The 21,761-nt window shown below is 34.9% G+C and overlaps 1 protein-coding gene across 1 annotated transcript; it reads right to left on the bottom strand.

Moving 5' to 3' along the window:
• Positions 1-1,685: 1,685 nt before the first annotated feature.
• Positions 1,686-19,372, bottom strand: LOC121326760 (cullin-3). The gene is made up of 16 exons (XM_041270230.1): positions 19,107-19,372; positions 9,213-9,410; positions 8,376-8,489; positions 7,858-8,018; positions 7,006-7,120; positions 6,660-6,888; positions 6,118-6,263; positions 5,749-5,925; positions 5,370-5,540; positions 4,980-5,087; positions 4,582-4,706; positions 4,066-4,162; positions 3,722-3,856; positions 3,334-3,520; positions 2,869-3,014; positions 1,686-2,643 (listed from the first exon to the last, which is right to left on the bottom strand). The coding sequence occupies exons 1-16, from the start codon at positions 19,167-19,169 to the stop codon at positions 2,512-2,514; spliced, it is 2,304 nt and encodes a 767-aa protein (XP_041126164.1). The 5' UTR covers positions 19,170-19,372; the 3' UTR covers positions 1,686-2,511.
• Between the last annotated feature and the right edge of the window lie 2,389 nt (positions 19,373-21,761).

Here is a 21,761-nt window from a genome sequence, read left to right as displayed (position 1 = left end):
GTGTTACTGAATAACCTGTCAGAAGCAGCACGCAAGGACAAAACATATGAAAGTGATTTTCCATTTGAAGACAGCACTTCCTAAACTGTTTGGATTTTAAGTTATTAATAATATATATATATATATATATATATATATATAATATATATCTATATATATATATATATATATAGATATATAGTAGTTGTAGTCAAAAGTTTACATACAGCAATAGAAGTTTGGAGAAATTTCTAGAAATTATAAAACAAATTATAGGAATTTTTTTGGAGCTAGTTTTGCTTCTGTGGATGAGGAAAACAATTCCTTATTTCTGCAATGTTTTTGTAAAACTCCCAAAATGCTAACTGAAAAGTATTCATACCCTAACGAGGAAAGTGAAATTAATGGCTAGTTGAGACACCTTTAGCAATAATAACCTCTTTTAAACTATTAGGATATTTGTCAATGAGCTTTTGGCATGATTCTTTCGTGATTTGTGGCCATTCAACGCAAAATTGTTCTAGTTCATTCAAATTCTTTGACTAGCCATTCCAGAACCTTGATTTTATTCTTCTTGAACCATTCAGAAGTAGATTTTGATGTGTGCTTTGGATCGGAAAAAAAATAAAATAATAATTGCTGGAATAAATAATTGTAGAACATCTATTTCTTGTAACTTTCTTCCTCATCCACAAAAGCAAAACTTGCTACAAAATTCTTTGAGAAATTTCTAGAAATTATAAATTTCCATTGGGGTATGTATACATTATTTTTCATTCTGTTCGGTTTACCATCAAAAAATGTCTGATACTTGATAGGATGAAGGGTGTAACCACATGTAAAGGGGTTCCCAACAAAGCCAAAATGGACAATATTTCAGCTATTCCTGTGAACATTCTTGTAACACATTAAACTCATTATTTAACCAAGCAAGATTTACATGAGGAAAATATTTTATTTAACTGAAACAAAACTTTTGTTCCTTTTCTAACATTTAAAATGAACCCATTCCATTAAATTGATTTAAAAGGTAATGGTACTCTTTCAGACTATGAAAAACATTCTTGCTTTTAGCATAAATGCCAGATAAAATTTTACCTAACAGTATTTAAAAAACAAAAACAGTAACTTGTCAGAAAACTGAGAGAAAAACATGAACACTATAAAAATTAAATATTCAAATTTTCTATCAAACAGTGAATGGATAAAGCATAGATGTCTCAGTCTAGGTTATCAAAATCCTACAACAACTTAATGTCACGCAAAAATATGAAGTATCCATATTTGTTTCATTAAAAAAAAAAAAAAAAAAAAAATCTTCAGAAGCCAGATGTGTTATTACTTCTCCTGTACCTGCACACATGAAAGTTTATCATTAGAAGAGGTAATATGTGAAATTTGCATTCTAGTACTGAACTGCATGCACAAATGCAGTCCAATGAATACATTCCACATCACTTCAGCCACTTCACCGTTTAATCGCCAAGCACTCTGTTAGTAAAGGTTATAATAAACCCTGCAAAATTAGAAAGCAGAAAACACAAACAAACACACACACACACACACACAAAAACATGATTTGGGGTTGAGTTCTGTGTTCTCTTGTGATAAAAACACTTTCAACTCTCTGCTTGATCACATTAAAATGCTATATTTTTGTTGGTGCTCTTATTAAACAGGGTCAATCATTTACATTGAATCTTATATTTTTTACATTTCCTTTGTCTACATTTAATACGATGGAAACAAGGCTCTGTACAATCCACTTCGGCAGCGAGTACAACAACAGATTTATTTTACAATTTATATACATTAAAACATTGAGTTAATTTGTTTCCTTTATCAATATACCAGAATAACCCAATCCATTATGAACTGCATTTGGAAGAACCTAATATGAAAAGGAACAAATATTGAAATCAGGCTGCTGCTTCATTTTGCGCAGGGCCAACCAAGAATGTAGTTATACACTAGAGTGAGAATAACTCCCATTGGTAAAATATAGCATGCTGCAAAACAATCCCCTTTCTCTCTGCAAATCAGCAACAAAAGTATTCAGCTTAGACTTGCTTCTAATTCAAACCTGTAGTCAGCCAAGTGCTACAACACTAAGAAAACACATTTACATCAGCATTAAAAACTGGGGAGTGAAATTCCAACAATTACTTTATTTGTAATAGTAATCCACGTTTGCTATTTTTTAAAATTTATATTTTACTTTTTTACAGTATTGAAAACAATATGCAGTGCATTCACATTCTTCCCAAGGAATTGTTTAATGGCGATCTCTATAAGGGTAAAATGGTGAAAAGCCTGAAGCTGGATCATTGCATGTTGAAAATTCTCACAGGGAATAAAAGGCCCGATTTAAATAAATCTAGAACACTTACTGCATTTTTTAATTAATTTATTTTTTTTTTTTTAATGGTGGAGAAGAGGTCTTCCCAGTATTTTTATTTACTTAAAAGGAACTTCCCAGTTCATGCGAATAATATAGTCCAAAAATCCTTCCTGTATTTCACCGAATGCATTTTATGCTACATAAGTATATACTTTGCGATCCTCAGGTGTTCGTGCCAAATATTCTCTCTCAATAAGTCCTTCAATTCGTTTTTTAATAACAACTGGACTTGGTAAGAAACGAGCCTTCAGCTGTTGAGTCACCTGTAAAAAGAAAGAAAAAAAAGGAAAATATTACCTTTCAAAGTTAAAAATACATTTCATTCAACACTGCTGGTGTAGAAACTGCCATAAAAATCAATAAAAAAAATGTTGTATATTCAGCCCTGTTTATAACCCAATCATTAATCTACATTTCCTATAGTTCAATTGTTTACGTAACAAAAACACTTCAAGTCTAAAATATCCATTCCATTAAATTAAACTTACCTCTGCTACAAGCACATTATGCTGCATCTTCTTTCTAGATTTCATGACGCGTACAATGGCAGCTTCAATTTCATGTTTCCGGTCGTCATCTACTTTTTGCCGCGTTTCTTTTCTCTCTGGATCCGACTCTCCTTGTTTGGCAGCAACTGTATGAAATTCACATTAACACCATAATGAAAAGACTACCGCATGAACTGACAACAATTAAGACATTAATTAAAACACAGATTAAAACCCTGCACCTAATTTAAAATTAAATGTATTCAAAACCAGTACTGTTCAAATGTGAAGTTAAGAGCTGTATGTAAATACAAATATATATTTTCTTATTCAAATGAAATCTGTAAAAGGTGCAAGAATCTTTGAAAGATAGTAAATGCACTCTGCTTCAAACTTAGACAAAACATGAAAAATATGCATTCAGAAGTTTAAAAGAATTAGGGAACCTAATCTTGTATTACAAACCTGTTTGAATCTTCACTCTGTGCAATTTGGAAGTGAACTGGTCGTTTACTGTAAATACATGCCCATTCTCAATTTCTTTAGATTTTGGTTCTTTAGTAAGAACCCGCTGTGTTGGTTTGCCACATGCCAGCGACTGAAGAGCTCTAACAAGCTCTCGTTCTGGAATATCCGTCTCCTGTTGAATTTCCTAAATAAAAGAAATACATTACAAATTACATGTCAACACTGGCTTTGATGCCAACTCTCAATTTTCTTGAGAGTTTCTTGAGATGCAATGCAGTATCATTCGGCACAAGAAACTTTGTAAAGAATTAAGTCATCAACAAGCAAACTAATAATATTAACTGTGATAACATATACAGCAAAACTCAACTTTGTAAACACTTACCTCAAATGTGTATTTATCTCTATTGTTGAAGAGCATTAATATTGTCATCTGAAACGTTGAAACTTGCAATATGTGCTTTCTGGTATTAGAGCCAGTTACTTGTGCTCCTCCTACTCCAACTTCAGAACCGTCTTCCTGTTTCACAGGAAATAGAAGTATTTTAGATATTTTGGGTAAACACACACACACAAAGTATTTATAGACATTGTCTTAATGTGCACGTGAACTACATGTGTCTGTTTTATTTCTAGTCAATGTTACTTTAGTATGGGTTTTTCAGAAATCAAAATACTCCCATCTAATTACCAACATGTTAACTGTATTATTATCATGCATGTCTTCACCTTTTTAATAGGACCATAAAAAGTGGCGTTTAAATCTGCAGAACCCATATGGTGTTGGAGTGTAAGCTGTCGACCACTGTGTTTGGCCAAGTAAAACCTAAAGGTAGAAAGAAATAAAATGGAAAAAATATGTAACATGTAACTAATAAGAACGGAATATTCAAAAACTTGAAGAAATACTCTACTTTTACACAATATAATATTTATCTTTTTATATATCATATTTTATATCACTCTATTGCTAATTACACTTGCAATCTTTATTTACCAGGCTGACACCGAAAAATGACTACTAGGGATGTGCAACTGTAAATTTAGCCCCTCCTCGTCAAGAGTTAGTAAATCGAAAACCTCTTCACAAAATATGCGTTAGAGGAAAAGTTTAATAATAGTTAGTAACGGTAAATAATAAATAATGATCCTTAGAAAATGTGGATGATCAAGTATTAATTTAACACGCAAGGATAAAGGCGAACAATTACAATCAATTAAATTTAAGGAAATAGGAGTCATTACCTTCTAAATACTTCAAATGCATGTCTGGGAGCCGGAGGGATGTTGCATTTTGGTGTGGCGGACTGTGTGGGCCAGTAACCTGTAGTTAGTACTCTTACTGTTAAATCAACTCCACCTAAAGAAACCTAAACAAAATTAATAAGAGAAACAGTTTAAAGTTTGTTCAGTAAATAGAATAGCAAATACATAAAGTGAAGCTAGTTCCTATGACACTTGGAAAACTGACGCAGTCATGTTGAATGCTTGTAACTATATCATCAAACACATACTGGAATACTTTTAGCTTTTTCTACAGCTTTAAAAATCTATTTGTTAAATATTAAAATACGACAGCATATATTGCACCGAGACATTTGTAAATGACTCAATTCCATTCAATCAGATTTAGCTTCTCTTACCCCTGTGGACTGCAAATGTTGTCTAAACTCATCCATTGTTGTATTTGAGATGCTCATGTCCCTGAACATTCCTTCCAGTTTGGATGTGAACTGACAGCCGCACTCGGTCTAAGGAAAACAAATTATTATTTTTTTGCATACCTATAAACATTAGATTTATGGTGAGAATGCCATTCTTTCTCCATCTCTTGAAAACAAACTTGTTGAATTATTGATGCCCACTGTATAATCTAGCAACTTAACAAACAGAACAGCATGTGACGCGTATTCAACAGTTTTGTAAAGTAAACTATTCATACCACATATCTGGTAATTTAAATCCTGGTTTCATTTTGTGGTAAAATCGCTAGAGAGGTCACAAAAAAACAGAAACCAAAGAAAAATGGTTACCTTCAATTTTGATATCATGTTTTTCTCTGAATCATCAGACACACTTTTGTTGGTGAGAAGTCTTCTGGCTAAGTGCTGTTTATAATACCGTTCAAACACGTCTTTTTCCTGCATGAACCTAAACAAAACCATTGCTTTGTCAAGGATTGTCTCCACCTCCTGTTCTGTCAGCTGTAAAGTAACAAAAATACAGAACACACAAAGTCAACATCTACAGTTTTGCAATTGGTAACCATCATTGCTATCTCGGGGTGGGGGGTGGGGGGGTGACTATCAATGACAATCATTACTTTTATGTGCCTGACACATTTCTTAGCCAGAAGAGTCATAAAAAGCAGATAGAAAAATGTTTTATTTCCATAATAAAATCAACACTTACACCCTTCACACCTTTTTTCAGCTTATCATCAATAAATAATGAGAGATACTCTGGTGACCTGGAGTTGAGATTCAGGAAGTACTCAAAGTCTCCAGCAATGGTCTGTTTGAAGAGCCGATCATTATTGAAGGATTCTTGCAGGAAACGATCAAACCGGCTCTTCAGGTCCAGAAGACCCTAAAATTGCACAAAGATTTGTATTTTTATTTTCACTTTATACACATACCAAACACTGTAGTAATTTATTGAAAATCAGGCACACTAATAAAGCATTGTTTATATAGAAAATGTATAAAATACATTAGATCCCCCTTCTACACAAGGACTATTTGTAACACCACCAAAGCACCTATTACAGTAAATGTTTACCTGAATATAATCCACAGGGTTCTTGCCTTCTCCTTCTTCAGACACCAGTGCTTTCCCCTGCTCCCGCAGGTATGAACTCATGCACTCACACATCGTCTTCAGGCCATTTGGCACTCTGCTAAATAGCTTGTACATACAGGCCAAATCTGGAAAAGTGTGCACAAAGAAATATTTTCAATATTACTGTGCACTAATTTAAACAGAACTCTACTGAAAGCATTTGGTAGTGACCAAGACAGCAGTCTTACAACCCTAACCTCTGGTGGCCTGATAGAAGGATGAGACCAACACTGGAAAATTTACATATTCAGAAATACTCACTGCTAATGTGAGTCTGGCATAACCCTGTCTCCACTAGCAATGCATACAACATTATAATGATATCAAGATGCTACCTTATTAATGACACTAGGAGTAGGGAGGAAAACCCTAACAAAATCAATTTAACATATTTTGAGAAGATTAGCTTTGCAGACAAACAACTGAAGGGAAATATGTATGTAATATTTATTTGTGTACTATTTTAATAAGATTTAAGCTACCTTCTGTCTTTCCGTTTTTCAGCATATGCACAAGACCAGAGTTCTCCATTTCCACAATGGTCTTCATGTGCTTGGAAATGAGTTCCCTCTCAACTACTTTTACAATGGGTTCTTCTGTTGATTTGTCCAAGCAGTGCATCACCCGTTCAATTTCTTCATTGATTCTAGCCTCTACTTTCTTAATGTACACACTTGCACTGTTTTCAGCTAAAAACTTCTGACTTTCCATCTGAAATTAAACAGACAGACATTAACAAAAAAGCCTAGTAAAAAAATTGCTCATGAATCAGGATACAAATTAAGTGCAAGATAAAAATGTTCTGTTTTGTTTTATAGAATACAAAACCTGGAAAAATTCTGCAGACATCTCTAAAAATGGAGCTTCAAAATCTTCTTCATAAACTGATCTCCCTTCAAGGCCTAGAATCATTAACATCTGGCAAGCATTTCGGATTGCTCCCCTGGAAAAAAATACATACATGTGTTGGACAAAATAAACAGTACACTTGAGATACATACTGGATCCATTTAAATGATTAAAACAATGGCAGAATTGCTCCCTTATTAACATCACCAATTACAAATAAGTAAATACAATAAGGATCCACCACTGGCATGTAAATAAGCCAAACAAGTATGTGCAGCAATTCTTCTGCAATATAATGTATTTATTTATTTTTACACCTGTGAGTAGTAAGTAGCACCATTGAATCAATGAAAATTAAAAGCAGAATGAGTGAAAATAGGAAAAACAAAACAAAAAAAATACCTCAATACTCTAGAGACACATGAAGAAAAATCAGGCTTAAAATAAAAATCCAAAAACAAAAAGTGGTAGTGAAACCAAAGCTGCTGAATAATGCTGGAGCCCAATTCAAACATCTCTTGCATTTTAGAGGCTGGGAAACAAATGTTATATATATATATTATATATATATATATATATATATAGATATATATATATAATATATATATATATATAATATAAAATAATTCCGTTCTTAGAGAGCTATGTAACCATTAACTTTACAACAGATCTCCACTTATGTTTTTAACATGATAAAAGGGGGGACCCTTCCACAAACCAGTTATAAAAAAGTTAAAAGAAGCCAACTGCTCCACCTTTCATTTGATGTTCAGAAGCGCTTCATCTTTTGCACTGGTAAATGGGAGACAACAGCTATAAAACCTGCCATACCTGTCTACAACCTCGCCTTTCCTCTCTCGTGCAATCATGTCCAAAAGCGTCTGTCTGAGGTGATCTCTGATGCACCCATAACGTACAACCTGGTCTCTGAAAATGATTAACCCAAGATTGTAGACGTTTTCTACATTATTCTGTTGTACATATACACGGTCCTATTGTAGAAAAAAAAAAAAGAATAGCATTTAAGCATTTACATTAAGGGAAACAATCATATTTAAATCCATACAACTTAAAAGGTTATTTCCTTTACATACAGCCAATCAAAGTGAATTACGTGCTATTTGAACCCCTGTAGAAAAATCCTTTGGTGAAATGGAATAAAGTTTGCCTTTACTCTGATTGGTCATTATCAGGTCCCTAACAGCTAGAAAGGAGTTTGTCATTGGAAACAATAACACTGCTTAATTTATGTTCCAAATAAAACCAAACTACAATTTACTTTATTGTGGGACGCTGAATTATGATGATTAATACAGTTTAATACAACTGAAATGTTTACAATTACCTACCATGTACATCAGGATGTCTCTGATCATCACCATAGCTGTCTGATGGTCATTCCAAGCTTGGTTTAATGTTTGCAAAAAATTATTATTTAACGAGTTTAATACATCCTCTCGTACCTAAATTTATATATATATAAAAAAACAATTATCAGTAAAGATTTAAAAAAAAATACAATAAAAGTAAAGGCTCATATCGCAATTAATGGATAAGATGTTTGTAAAATCTGTAGGAAACATGCAAGACATGCAAATGTCAGTAATTTTACATACATTTTTGATTTACAGACAAAACAATATTTTCCTACAGTTAGGTTTTGGAAGAAGTGACATTCGTTAGGGTCAGAAAGACCATTGTTTAAACCAAAACAACAATAATTTATTTCACAAAGTAACAAAGTGTCATTCTGAACTATTAAGTATCACACGTCTTTTCTGGACCCTTGAAAGAACAGACAGTCCTAATTATTTTATTTTCTTAGATACGCGGTGTCAATGTGACCTAGTGCAAGTGAGCATAATCAACCTCCAGAAGTTCAAAGGAATCGTAAGCTTTGCAGTTGTTTGAAATGATTTTTCATTTTATAAAAGATTTTTAGAATTCAATTCTAATTGAGGAAACCATATGGATTAATGAATTATGACAGCTAAGAATATTCAGTATGCATTTTCTTTCCAGTTTGTTCCTGCACAAATAAGTGTTAGGATGTATTTGCACATCGTCCTTGATAACTGTGACCAGTGAAAAGGTCAACAATGTAGCTTGTTCTTTTTTAATTCCTTTTTCTTTTTTTAGCTGTAGTGCAGCATTATACCATCATGCATTAAAAGACGATCTCCTACTTTGTTGATTAGATGTTCTGTGACGACTTCTCTGAGTCCTGTGTAGAGTTTCTCTCCATGTTTGTGTAACACCATGGTGTATGCATTCCTGTAAAGTTCTTCAAAGCTGAGCCCACTATTATTCTTCCGCTGGATCTCCTGGATGGCATTTTTCAGAAGGTCCCAGATGCTGTTCACATACTTCTCGTCCATCGTCATCTGCAATTTAAAACAAGAGAGACAATCACTTCAAAATACCACAGTCGAGTTTTAATCATACAAATCATGCAGTATTGTGTTTTTGACAGCAGTTGCATGGTAAAAAAACAACAATACCTGTTCATGACGTACCATATTTGCTTGAGTAAAAGTGGACCCCCGCCCCACCCCCCACTGTGAAGACGAGATTTGGGTATAATTTTTTTCCCCTAAATATATGTATTGGATATCCTGATGACGTCCGAGCGGCAGCTTTGCAAAAATAACAATTTTACAAGCACTTCTACCTACAGCCATGTACAGATGTGTCACTTTGACGCGTATTACAATACAGTACATTTTTTTTTTTTTTGTATAGCCTACAATAGTATTATTTTAGTATACAAGTCCCACCCCCACTTCCTTCCTAGCCCACACGGAAGTATGTATTTCAATGGAATGTGGGAGGTGGTGTGGTCTTGCATTCAATGCAACTGTGTCTGTGTTTTACGTGACAGCTCCTGGATGTAAACAAACCTATATACACAATGTCACAGAATCGTTTACCAAATCTTGAGATGTTTGCGTTTTGATTTCAGAGAAATTAGAAGTATTTGCTCTGGGGATGCTGCTGTCACTATGTTGCAGGGTCACACAATAGAAAAGGTAACGTTATAATATTATTAATATTATTATTATTATTATGCTCCTCCATAGCGTTCACGCTGCCGCCAGTCATCGCAATCAGTAAATAGAGGCTTTTACTATAAATTATAGATCGGTTCATGTTTGCTCGTGTATTAACCCCCACTACCCAACTTCAGGATTGTGTTTTGGGTTTAAATTTCTCTACTTATAGAGCAAATACAGTAATCAAGGGTTTGTTATTCATTGCACTATTCATTTGCTCCAAGACAGGTATTATCTTGCATTCCATCATTATCTGAGGTTATCACTTTTAAAATACCCTACGATGAAAAGTGATGCTACTTTGATGCTACATAATTCTAAAATGGTTAAAGACATGTTTATTGAAAAACAAAATACTAGCTATGGTTCCTTGTCTGGAGTTTGCCTGAGATATTCATTAGATCACAATAACTGCCATTTAAAGCATGAAAACAATTCATACCATTCCACAACATTGATATGCAAACAGAATAGCAACTGGATTGCACATAGATTATTGCTTACTCTACCTTAAAACTACAGTACATTCTCAGAAGTCATAGATCTATCTGCCATGATAAAAAAAAAAAAAATACTACAAAAACCCAATGTTACAAATAACTAACCGAAAACCACACATTTCAAATGGAAGACTAACTGAACTTGCCATTTGAGGCACATTTTTCTAGAAGTTGTGTATTAATTTTACATTACCATGTCTGTACTGAATCATCACAACAATCCTATTATGACTTCATAAGTGCAAAGGTTATAGTAAGAATCTGAAACTGAAATTAAGAGGTAAAGCTCTAGGTCTTTGTAAAACGTTAACTAAACACGTTTTAAAAATCACACAGTTTCTGAATGTTTATTTTTTCTTAGTTGGTTCCCAGATTGTATGTCTATGTTAATTTTGCACACATAATAAACATCTACGTTTAATTTACTGCATTTAGTTATTAGTTGGACAGTCATAGCAAATTTGTTGAGAAATGCCGGTCTTGTTTCAATGTCATCATAAGCACCAATGACTAAGCTCCAAGCAATCAAACAAAAGAACAGAAGATGTCTATGCTATTTTCAGGAGCAAGAACTATCAAGTTTTAAAATACAGACACAGCTTTCTCAACCCTGTGTTGGAATGAATTACGGTGCTTTGTGATGCAGTTACGTAAACACGACATTACTGACACCCTAAAGCAACTTAAACATTACATCACTGCACACAATCACAAAGACAATACTTTCAAAGTGAAAAAGATTTATTTTAATTCAAATATGATTAACTGTCTTTCAACAAAACATTATTTCTTATTTTGGATGCACCTTTTTACAGTAAAAATGTAGTCTAAATCTAGACAAATCCAACTAGTCTCATATTGTTACTCTTTGGAACAACTGTGCTCAGATGAAAGGCATAGTTGCAGGGCAATACAAAACATAAGCTACATAAACACTTCTTCTAAAGTGTTTGTTTAATGATAGGTACAAAGCTGTCACTGATGTAGTGATGTACAGCAGACCTGTTAACTCTCCCCTATTTTGGACCCTTCTCCCGAGACAGATTTTCTCCCGTATTTTGCTCAAAACTCTATTGTTAAACCTCCTTATGTAAACAAACCTTTAATGTCTGCAAAAGTAATGCCCGGTTTGTGGTTACTGCAATCTCCGTCTGTACCTAGCAGGGTTTAGGACCCAGGGGTGCCCTGTAGCAGGCATGCATTCAGTGCCCCAGGCAAGTTCACATACTCCTCCCCCAACCCTGCACGATACTGGGGAAACAGTAATAAAGGTATCACGTATTGCACCCCCCCCACACTCCACTCCACTCCCGATTTTGTACTTTTAAAAGTTGACTGATATGGTACAGCATGTACCAATGTTTAGCGATAGCACTCTTTTTCTCTCTCAGCTTAACAACTCAGCCTCATTGAGCCGTGACCTCTGGATGCCGAGGACATAATATTGTTGCGTCACTGTCAGAGTGGGTGATTTTTTTTTTGATTAAAAATAAATAAAACAATCTGATTTTTTTTTTTTTTTTTTTTTTTAAATGATGGAATTTCTGTAGTACTGTAGTTTAGCTCTACAGTATCTCCAAAGTGTAAATTTAAGGATATTGGAAATGGTGGTTTGTGAATAGTTACTTAACAATCTAAATTACTCAATCTTAAATGAATACATAAATAAAGTAATTTATTTATCACTGTGGCATCCTCTAAGTGTGAACTACAAGAAAAACAACCCTCACCCATCCCAGTCATTCTTTTACTTTTCTTTCTTTGATTTCCTCTTTCTGCGTCAGTCCAAACACACGCAGTTGTTATACTTAGGACTGCTTTGCTTTTATAATGTGTTCAGTTGTTAAAGTTCCTGACTGCACCACTAAATAAACCTAGTTTCAGCGGATCTTAACACAGTGCTCAATTGCCTATTTGGGACCCCACTGCAGTGTCATCAGAATCGCGTCAGCAAATGTATTAATGATGTGGCAGGCACTCCATTTACCCGTCACAGAATCGGGGACAAGTGCTGTTCACACTTACACTCGCATTTGCACTGTGAGCAGAATACAGCCCTAAGAGTTTTATTTGATAGACAGTAACAGTTTAAGATGTTTGTGTTAATAAAAGGTTTTTGAAAACATATTTTCATGTATTTTTCTTGAGAAACTATATTCTAAAACTCAAGTGATTTAAAATTGACTTAATTTAAAAATCAGCAAACCCTGGACTCACTGTAATTTTGGATTTCCTTGTATAGCTAGTTGAAGTTTCAAGGTTTAAATAAAATATTTCCAGGATCTGATGGGTTGGCACCCTACAAACCCCGCCCCCCCCCCCCCCCCCCCCCCCCCTTAACCCCTCATTCATTGTAACAATATTATATATATGTGACCGTATTTGTATTTACCAAAAAAAAGACTAATGAATTTTTCTGATTACTTAATTGTGAGACGTACTGCATGGTTTAAAAATGCCAAACCCCTTCCTTTTTATAAGATCCACCCTTACTGTGGCACTAGAGCAGTCTGATACGCAACAGACTACTGATGATAAATTACTAAAATGAATGCATAAAAAAAAAAGTGCATTTGATGACATTTGTCACGTGATCAGTCATACGCCTATCATATTATTAATCCTTTAACCACTTCTTCAAAGTTTATACGTTCAAATGTTTACAATTCCCATCCCTAGTAATTTGGTTTCGATACACTTTATATTTACATAGCTCGCCTACCACCAGTCTGATAATTTCACAGTGCCTTTCCACTAAAATTTAAATGTTAAACAAATACCAGTACGCTTCTTTTTCTGTTTGCTCCACAGCTCACAAAGTCCTCGTTGTAGCACACTTATCTTTAATCATTACCACTGCTGTGCTTGGTTTGCTGTAGGATTATTATAAAAAAAAAATAATGTATAAAGAACTTAGCTACTGGCTCAAAGCAAAATGTTTCCAAGAAGCGCTGTGGCGTTTCATGATGCACATTCCTCGCATACGCAGATTGAATGTCTTGGCATTGTGTTTACTTATATTTTTGCGGCCCCGTTTTCTTAAAATTCCTAGCTACGTGTCCAAGTAGTGTGCCTAGGAAACTAAAGGTTTTGATCTTGTTTTATTAAAAAGCTGCCCTGTGGAAAGATTGATGTGTTCTGAAATGGGTGACGTGCAGGCATTTAAACGTATAAAGAATACATCACTTACTTTGTTCACTTGCACACAATATTACTACAGTCAGCACTCAATAATCCGACCCTATAAAATGTTGACTTCAGTGACGGTTAAAAGAGTATGACACATATCTGATTATTTCATTGTGGCCTGCTCTAACCCTTGTACATTTTTCAGGAAACACAAAAAAGATGCAATGTCAAAGATACATAGCTGAAAGGACTGTTTCAAAATACACAGGCTTCCATTTAGATGCGCTGTGGTTGGTTACAGTACCATATTTTCAACAGAAGTATTTTAATTCAGAACGATATGATTCTGAAAATATCACTTGCCAAAAGATGACTGTAGACATGTAAACTGTACAGTACATCCTTTCTAATCTGGTATGTATTAATTTGTAACAAAACTAAATTGCGTAAAACGTAAAAGGCAATGCAGCTGACAAAAAGATTCACAAAAAACACATTATCCAGAATTGAACTTGTAAATTTAAATGCACAAAAGCAAGATCACGTATTAAAAAAAAGAAAAAAAAAGTTTAATAATTAACTGTTTCAAATTACCATAACTGGAATCGCTCTTCTCGTTTGTTTGTTCATTGTTGCATTTTCATCAGGTAAAACTTGCTGAAGCTCTGTATAACAAATGCAGTGGATTCCTGACCCTGTCCTTGATGCCAGTGGTGATCACTACCTCCACCTTTCAGAAGCGACTGGTACAGCGAGAACTGACACAGGCCGCCCATCAATGAGGCAAACACTTAAATACGACATCAGTGAAACCAAGCACATCAGTGGACTTCTACCTTGCTGAAGAAAAGGTGTATGCAATTTGCGCTCCTTTCAATATCTGAATATACTGTCTTTTGTGAAAAAGTAGTCTGTCAGACACCAGTTTTGTAAACATTAATTGTCTTTAAACTTATTTTGTTTGTTTTTCATGCAGGAAGAACGCATCCCTCTTCACTGCCCAAAATGCCAGCAAGACCATTTCATGTGAAGAATGTTGCAAACCCAGAGTAATATACACTAAGCATTGTCTCACAGGACACCGAGAGACAGCAGCACGTGTCCTTTCTGAGGCAGAGTACACCTGTGGAGCTCCTTTTGTACCTCCTAGTCACATTCTTTATGGGAAGTGGAAACACGTCTGTCTCGCAACTGTGGAGACTGCTTACTACTCAAAGTTGGGCAGGCCAGCCATATGCTCCTACTGCGCAAGACATGGAACGACAAAGGCCCAACAGCTCATGCAGAGCTTTAAAACTGTTTTGCCCATTTGTGCAGAATGCACTAGAAAAGGACTTAAGCCAATTTGTCAAAGGCCATATGGCAAGGGGAAGTAAATGTATTTCCCCTTATTTTCTTTCTTTTAAAAAAAAATATTTATGTAATTATCTTCTTAGAAACTGTACTTTATACCTTGCATACATTCTGCTGTTTAAAATGGCTTTGACTATTAGCAAGAGTGCACGTTTTTCAGTTAAATTATTATTGTTTTTTTTTTTTTTTTTTTTTTTTTTTTTTTTTACCATCTGAAAAGAAAATTGACAGAAATATAGAACTAGCAATAGAATGTCCTTCAAGTTAAGAATAAGCACTTAAACACATAGGGCAGTCACAATTTGACAAGCAGCTCTTTAGATACATGTAAAAACGTAAGCATGAAATACATAGGCAGTTAGCCTTCATATAACCCCGAGATTACGAGACATACACTCCACAATTTATGCTAAAAAATGTCCTATGTGCATGTTTAATTACAATACAATAATTACAATAAGCAGCTCTCTAGGTATGTAAAATGTTAAGTGTGATATAGACAGACAGCCAGCCTTCACATACCCCCAGATTAGCAAGTTTATCACAATTAGAGAAACAATTATCGTGAGGCATGGATAATAGAGATTAAGTATAAAGAGTTGGCATGTTCTTCATTTTGAGCATATGCAAGCGAGAGTTACATTCAGTGAAGGTTAATATGGGCAGAAAACAAAAAATCCTGTGAAACCAACAAAGGTCAAGCACAATGGAACTCTACCTTGTGTTTCATACAACACAAAAAAATCCCTCAGAAGAAAAACAACCTCATAGGGTTATATCATTATATAATGGCTTGGCCTGGATCCTAGTATTTCAGGGCTCTAACCAGTTCTAGCATGCAGAATCTATTACACATTGAGATGAAAAAAAGACTCTCATTGCAGAGCAGACCGTGCCATCTTAATTAAACAAACTACAGAGAGGAAAAGCGTGTTTCTGTCTAAAGTAAAACTGCAAAAAAACAAGACTTCAACGTTTTTGTAATTCAAATATATATATATATATATATATATATATATATATATATATATATATATATATATATATATATATATATACACATATATATATATATATATATGAGCAAGAAATTCTGGCACCGTGGTTGTATGACATACGATGTAACATAATAAATGGGTGTATTGTGTTGGGTTTTCAATAGTGTCAAAAAATGATGCACCGATGGAACAAATAACTTTCCAATGGTATGTAAAATGAAATATACTGTCGAGCTTCAACAATACAATATCAGGTTTGGTCCTCTTTAAGCTTCAAGGAAGCAGGGGTTTTGTTTCTAAGAGACTGGGATACCCAACTGCCTAATTTATCATCAATTAATCTCAGGCAAGTAAAAACACACCACCATACATGAATCAAGTTAGTCAAAGTAAGCTTATTCTGACAGGGGTGCAACAATGTTTTTCTACAACAGGTAATAATTATTCTATATGCGCACATATGACGGCTACAAGAACTGTATATGTGAAAACTGAAGAGAATTTCTCTTTCTTTGTAGTGCGTGGCAAAAGTATACTGTAGATAAAAAGTAACTAATAATTTAAAACCACTTAGGTGTCCACAGATTGCTAACTTGATTCTCCTTTATGCTTCCTCAAAAATGTTAGAGATTTTCTTTAAGTTATTAATGCAAGATAACTACTAGACCTCTTGGAAGCTTTAATAACAGTTCTAAATACTACTAGCATAAAAAAGGCTATGCAAAGTAAATTCTACAATTCTCAGGCCTGTGTGAGGTGAAGCTGATTAACCATAGATTCCCCCCCCCCCCCCCCCAAAATGAAACTGTGGACCTTTTTTTATCATTTAGTTTAGGTGGCCATCGTGCAATACAGGATATGGTTACACTGCAAATGTTTGAACTAAATAAAAATCATAAACTACAGACTTAAAGCCATTGCGCACTGTATCCGACCATACATCCGATTTTAACATGCGTCTAAGAAAAAAACAATCATGTGTATTCCCTACTGCATCTTGAACACCGAGTCTGTAATTGTCGATGTGACAAAGTTTGGAAAGTTTGATTTGACGTCAGTTGAAAATGACATTGACCAATGAAAAACGACTAGGAATTCACATGGATTCTTGCATTTCCTATTTTTGTGTTCAACATGGCTCTAGAGAAGGTTATTCTCTGCATAGCTAACCAAGAAGAACTGTATATTATAACTGATTACTATTAGCAGCTCCTCAAACTGAACTACAGACACTCTGAAATAAACTGAGAACTGTTCGCATTTATCATCCCGCGATACTCCCCCAGCTCTTTACGCTTCTTTAATATTGGGTGCATGGAGCTGAAGCAGCTATCTGCTTTGTTTATGTCCGTGTTATCTCTGTAGTGCATGGGGCTATGAGATACACCCATTTTTTTGGCTTCATTCAGCTCCTATCGGTCTCACTCAGCCACTGAAAGGTTTTCTCTGCTTTTTTTCTGGAGAAAAAATGACTAGAGACCTATGCTTTACGTCTTTCTGATGATGTTGGACAGGGTCCGACACTGGACTGGAAAGGGAAAATTGTAATGTCGGACCTAGTCCGACACAGGACCGCGAAGGGTTAATAATATAATGTTTAACCTTGTGCATAGACAGTAGTAGGCAGATTTACAAAGCTATTTTACCAACTTTTCTTTCAGTAACTTCACAACTATAATATGAGCCACATTGAGTCCTGCTACAGTGCACTTTTACGTCTATAATTAACAGAACGGTCATTCTCTGTTCTCGAGAGGTATGTAATCATTTAGATTTTGTCTTAAACTGCTTGTTGTTTAGTGCATGCACAAATGATGACCACCCACTGCATCAAAATTAGGCCTAAATATTGCTCTCACTCCTAGTAGTCTGTACAGCTTTTAGGCCTTCTGACTTACCCTTTGACAAATCATAATAAAACAGGATGAATAAGTCTGTTTGTAGACATACATAACCAGTGTACATAGTAGTGCACTTATTTAAAAATAAATCTTTGGGATACTAAAAATGTTAAATGCAAAATCATAAGTTTGAGTGGAGATACATCCCCAAACATGACCATCTCCCCCTTTGAACTTTGGTTAAGAAGTGGCACTAAAGCAGAAGTCTGTATACAAATTATTTTTCAATGGAATTCGTAGTCTCTCTATAGCAAATTTAACAATTATAAAAATGAAAACTGTAAGTTGAGTCATGTTAGACATAATATGAACTTGACATGACAGACTAAACATTTTATTACTGTATTGTTTCCGACTTATAAAACATTTTATGATCTCATCTCAATGAACTGTCACTTTTTGGCAAAATACTGCGCGTCTTTTGGACAGGTAAATTAGCAAGACATGTTGTCTACTGGCGGTAAATATTTACATACATTTACATTGCCTCGCATGGTAGTTTTGTTGTTTGCGATTCCATACTTGAGGCCACACGATCATATTAAATCAGTTCGAATGTATATTTAATTAAAGGCAATTGTTCAAATGAACCCCGTTTTTCCACATTTAACATAATTTTTAACACTTCTCCCGGTATGTCCTGAATGTTAAATACACCTTAAAATAATCGTTTCAATATTTAACAGCATTCAACTTGACAAGTTCGGAATATGAAAGAAAACGACCGTTTTTGCCCCGATGTGATGCCTAATACTTTAATTAGGTTATAACCAGAACGATCAGGACAATATTCATGTATTAAATAAACATACAAGAGATACGTTTGTCTAGTAAATTATTTACAAATCAATTTGAGACTTTCGGTGTACTGTGTTGTGTTAAAACAAGTGTCACGAAGGCCATATAAACAACAAAGATGTGACGCTGGTTCTCAAATTCACTCGCAAAACTCTGACTTAACATTTTTTTTTTTTTTAAATCCATGGTTTATTTAAACTCACACAGTGGCTCTTTCCTTAACAACTGCATCAAGAACACTTTGTTTACAATTAAAGAGGCCTTGCCTTCCCCTACTCTCACTGAAGCCCTGAACATCGCGTATGTCTGCATGCCCAGCTCAGCTTCCCGTCTCCGGCTACTACTTACAGGAAAGGCTCGTATCCTCATCTTGGTGTCCTTCTTGGTGCCGCCTTTGCTGAGGTTCGACATATTTAATCTGTCTGTGTTTCTTTATTTACATGAAAGACTATTTGGGACGTTAAGGTCAAATGTGTTGGTGACTGTGCTATTAAGTCCCCTCGACCTATCCTGCGGGTCTGTGTCCCTCTCTCTGGGATGTTACCGTCACTCCTCCGCCGCCTCTCCAATCTCTGAATCTCTCAGTACAGTGATGGCGGACAAAACAGCTCTCACTGCGCAGGGCACCGGACCTCAATTCACGCGAGATGACATAAAATGCTCAAAGAGGAAGACACCGATAAAAAAGTTTTGCAGGTTGGTACGGGTATACCTGCTCCAGACAAAGCACTGTTTCATACCAGTTTTGGGGTTAACGTGGGTAACAGTTATTGCTGAATTTCTTATTCGCGGAAAATAACCGTGACAGGTACTCTTGTCTATTCACATGTAATATGAACCACTGTATGTTCTATAGAGTATGTATCCCATTGCCCACATTTCACTAACGATTTCCTCATGTGCAATTTGCAGTCATTTTGTAACGACAGTAAAATGCAAATAAAACTGAGAAAGAACTGCGAACTTAAGGGTTTGTTTTCTTCTGACATTGCTGGAGTTTTCACAAACAAGAACATGTTTTGAAATTGAATGGCATACTTAAGTAAAAACATGATTGAGGTAATTCACGTATCCGAGGCAAAATGAGGTGTATTTAAACAGGAAATCTTACACACATTCTCGTAATTCCTGTATTTAATAAACCTTTTTTTTGAGGCAATGTAATCAATTGCAAGACACGATGGTATAATGACACAATGCCACTGCAAGCAAACATGGTACTGAACATTTAGTAAGATTTTTATTTATTTTTTTATAAACACAATATACTGCGCCTCTGAAAAGTTTATTTTGCCAAAGGAAAGGGAAATAAATCTCAGTCTGGATTCCATCTATAGTTAAATGTCATAGTGTGTGCTGAATTATTTATTTATTTATAGTAAATACTGTGCAAAAATCTTCCATGTTTACAATACAGCAATATAGAGATATGGCTTTTTTTCGGCAACTTATTACGTTTACCTATGAATTAATCAAAATATTCTCTAATGTATCCCTTTTAGGAGATAATTACAAACACACAACATCACATTTAATTTCAACCGTGAAAATACAATAAGATTCGCCTTTGAAAAGTTTTTTTTTTTTTTTAAATAAACTTTTATAAGGATAAAGCATGGATGAGCCACTTCTTGCAAAATGTTGAGTGAAATTCACCCTGCCAACTAGTGGTCCAAGTGTAAAAGTACAAGGTCATAGTCAGTGGTACTGGACAAGATACATAAACGATGTAAAAGACCAGTCAAAGAGAACGTTTTTGTAGCCGTATCCAACAAATGTATGTATTATTATTATTATTATTATTATTATTATTATTATTATTATTATTATATATAATATAATAATAATAATAATAATAATAATAATAATAATAATAATAATAATAATAATAATAATAATTTACTCAATCCTGTTCTATAGTTCACTGATGAAAAGGTAGTTTGGTGTATTTTGACAGGCTCATCATTTAAAAAGCCCTGTAAACAGGCAAAATGCAAGGGAAGGGCAACATTAATCTCAATCTAGACTGTGACAGCTGGTGACAAAGAAGCACCTAGCCAAGCATGTGGTCGTGCCAAGGTCCCCTCTAGTCTTCAGTGTTTTATAGGATCGTTAAAGTCTATAGAGTGTATTGTGCACTTTCTGCTTGTGTTGTACTGTGGGCACAGTCCTCAACAAAAAGGAGCACTGCCTCAAATCTTTAGCTTGTCCATCTGGTCACTTTATGTGATGAAAAGACCCTCCATTACATTCCAGTAACCAAATAACACACAGTAGTACCTCCATGGGGATTGAATGTACCGTGGCCTGCACTGTCTAAGAGGGGAGAAATCAAATCTCATACTGTTGCTCTCTAGAAACGTAGACTGTGCTAGAAAAGGGAGCTTGTTTGTACAAGTGAGAGTCAAACATATATGTCTCAGCTTCTTTACTTACTTGTTGTTCATATTAATACAACACATGATTGGTTAATGAATACTAACCATATGCACACGTGACAGTCTTATACCATTATAACATTAGTTTCTCTCAAAATAAATGCCTTTCTACTTGCTTTATTCTGCCCTATTTGTGTTCAGGTCAAAACAAGAACAACACATTAGTTAAATTGAACACATACTATGCATATTCATTATTATTGCTATGATTGTGTCACAAATACAAGAGACAAATTATAATGATTCCTGGATTCCCAAAGCCTGCTCACAGCAGGCAGAGGTGCTTACTGTAGAGTAGAGTGAAAACTTTGAACCGCTCATATGCTTTTCAACCTTTATATTTATCTTGGTATTGACAGTACCTAACTAGAATACTTCTTCTTAACCGTGATTAAGTGCCTGCCCTATCGAGTTTTCAATTTGCAAGCGCATGTGGTTGTATAGCAGTGTGCACCGCTGTCTTCTACGATTAGCCTCACAGCAAATAGACTTGTAGCCTCGTTCCATTTGAGTGCATCATGCATCATGTTAAATTGGTTCTCATTTCCCCTGCTATGGCTTTGCA

Source organism: Polyodon spathula, chromosome 14 (assembly GCF_017654505.1).
Source record: "Polyodon spathula isolate WHYD16114869_AA chromosome 14, ASM1765450v1, whole genome shotgun sequence".
NCBI lineage: Eukaryota > Metazoa > Chordata > Actinopteri > Acipenseriformes > Polyodontidae > Polyodon > Polyodon spathula.
The sequence above is the reverse complement of the archived record's forward strand: the minus strand, read 5'-3'. Positions and strand labels throughout refer to the sequence as shown.

Excerpts from the sequence above, each read along its gene's own strand:
- LOC121326760 (XM_041270230.1), bottom strand. The coding sequence starts at position 19,169 with ATGTCGAACCTCAGCAAAGGCGGCACCAAGAAGGACACCAAGATGAGG. Across the intron at positions 7,121-7,857 it reads AAAGGCGAGGTTGTAGACAG|GGGAGCAATCCGAAATGCTT; the intron begins GTATGGCAGGTT and ends ATTTTTTTCCAG. Across the intron at positions 4,707-4,979 it reads AACATTTGCAGTCCACAGGG|GTTTCTTTAGGTGGAGTTGA; the intron begins GTAAGAGAAGCT and ends AATTTTGTTTAG.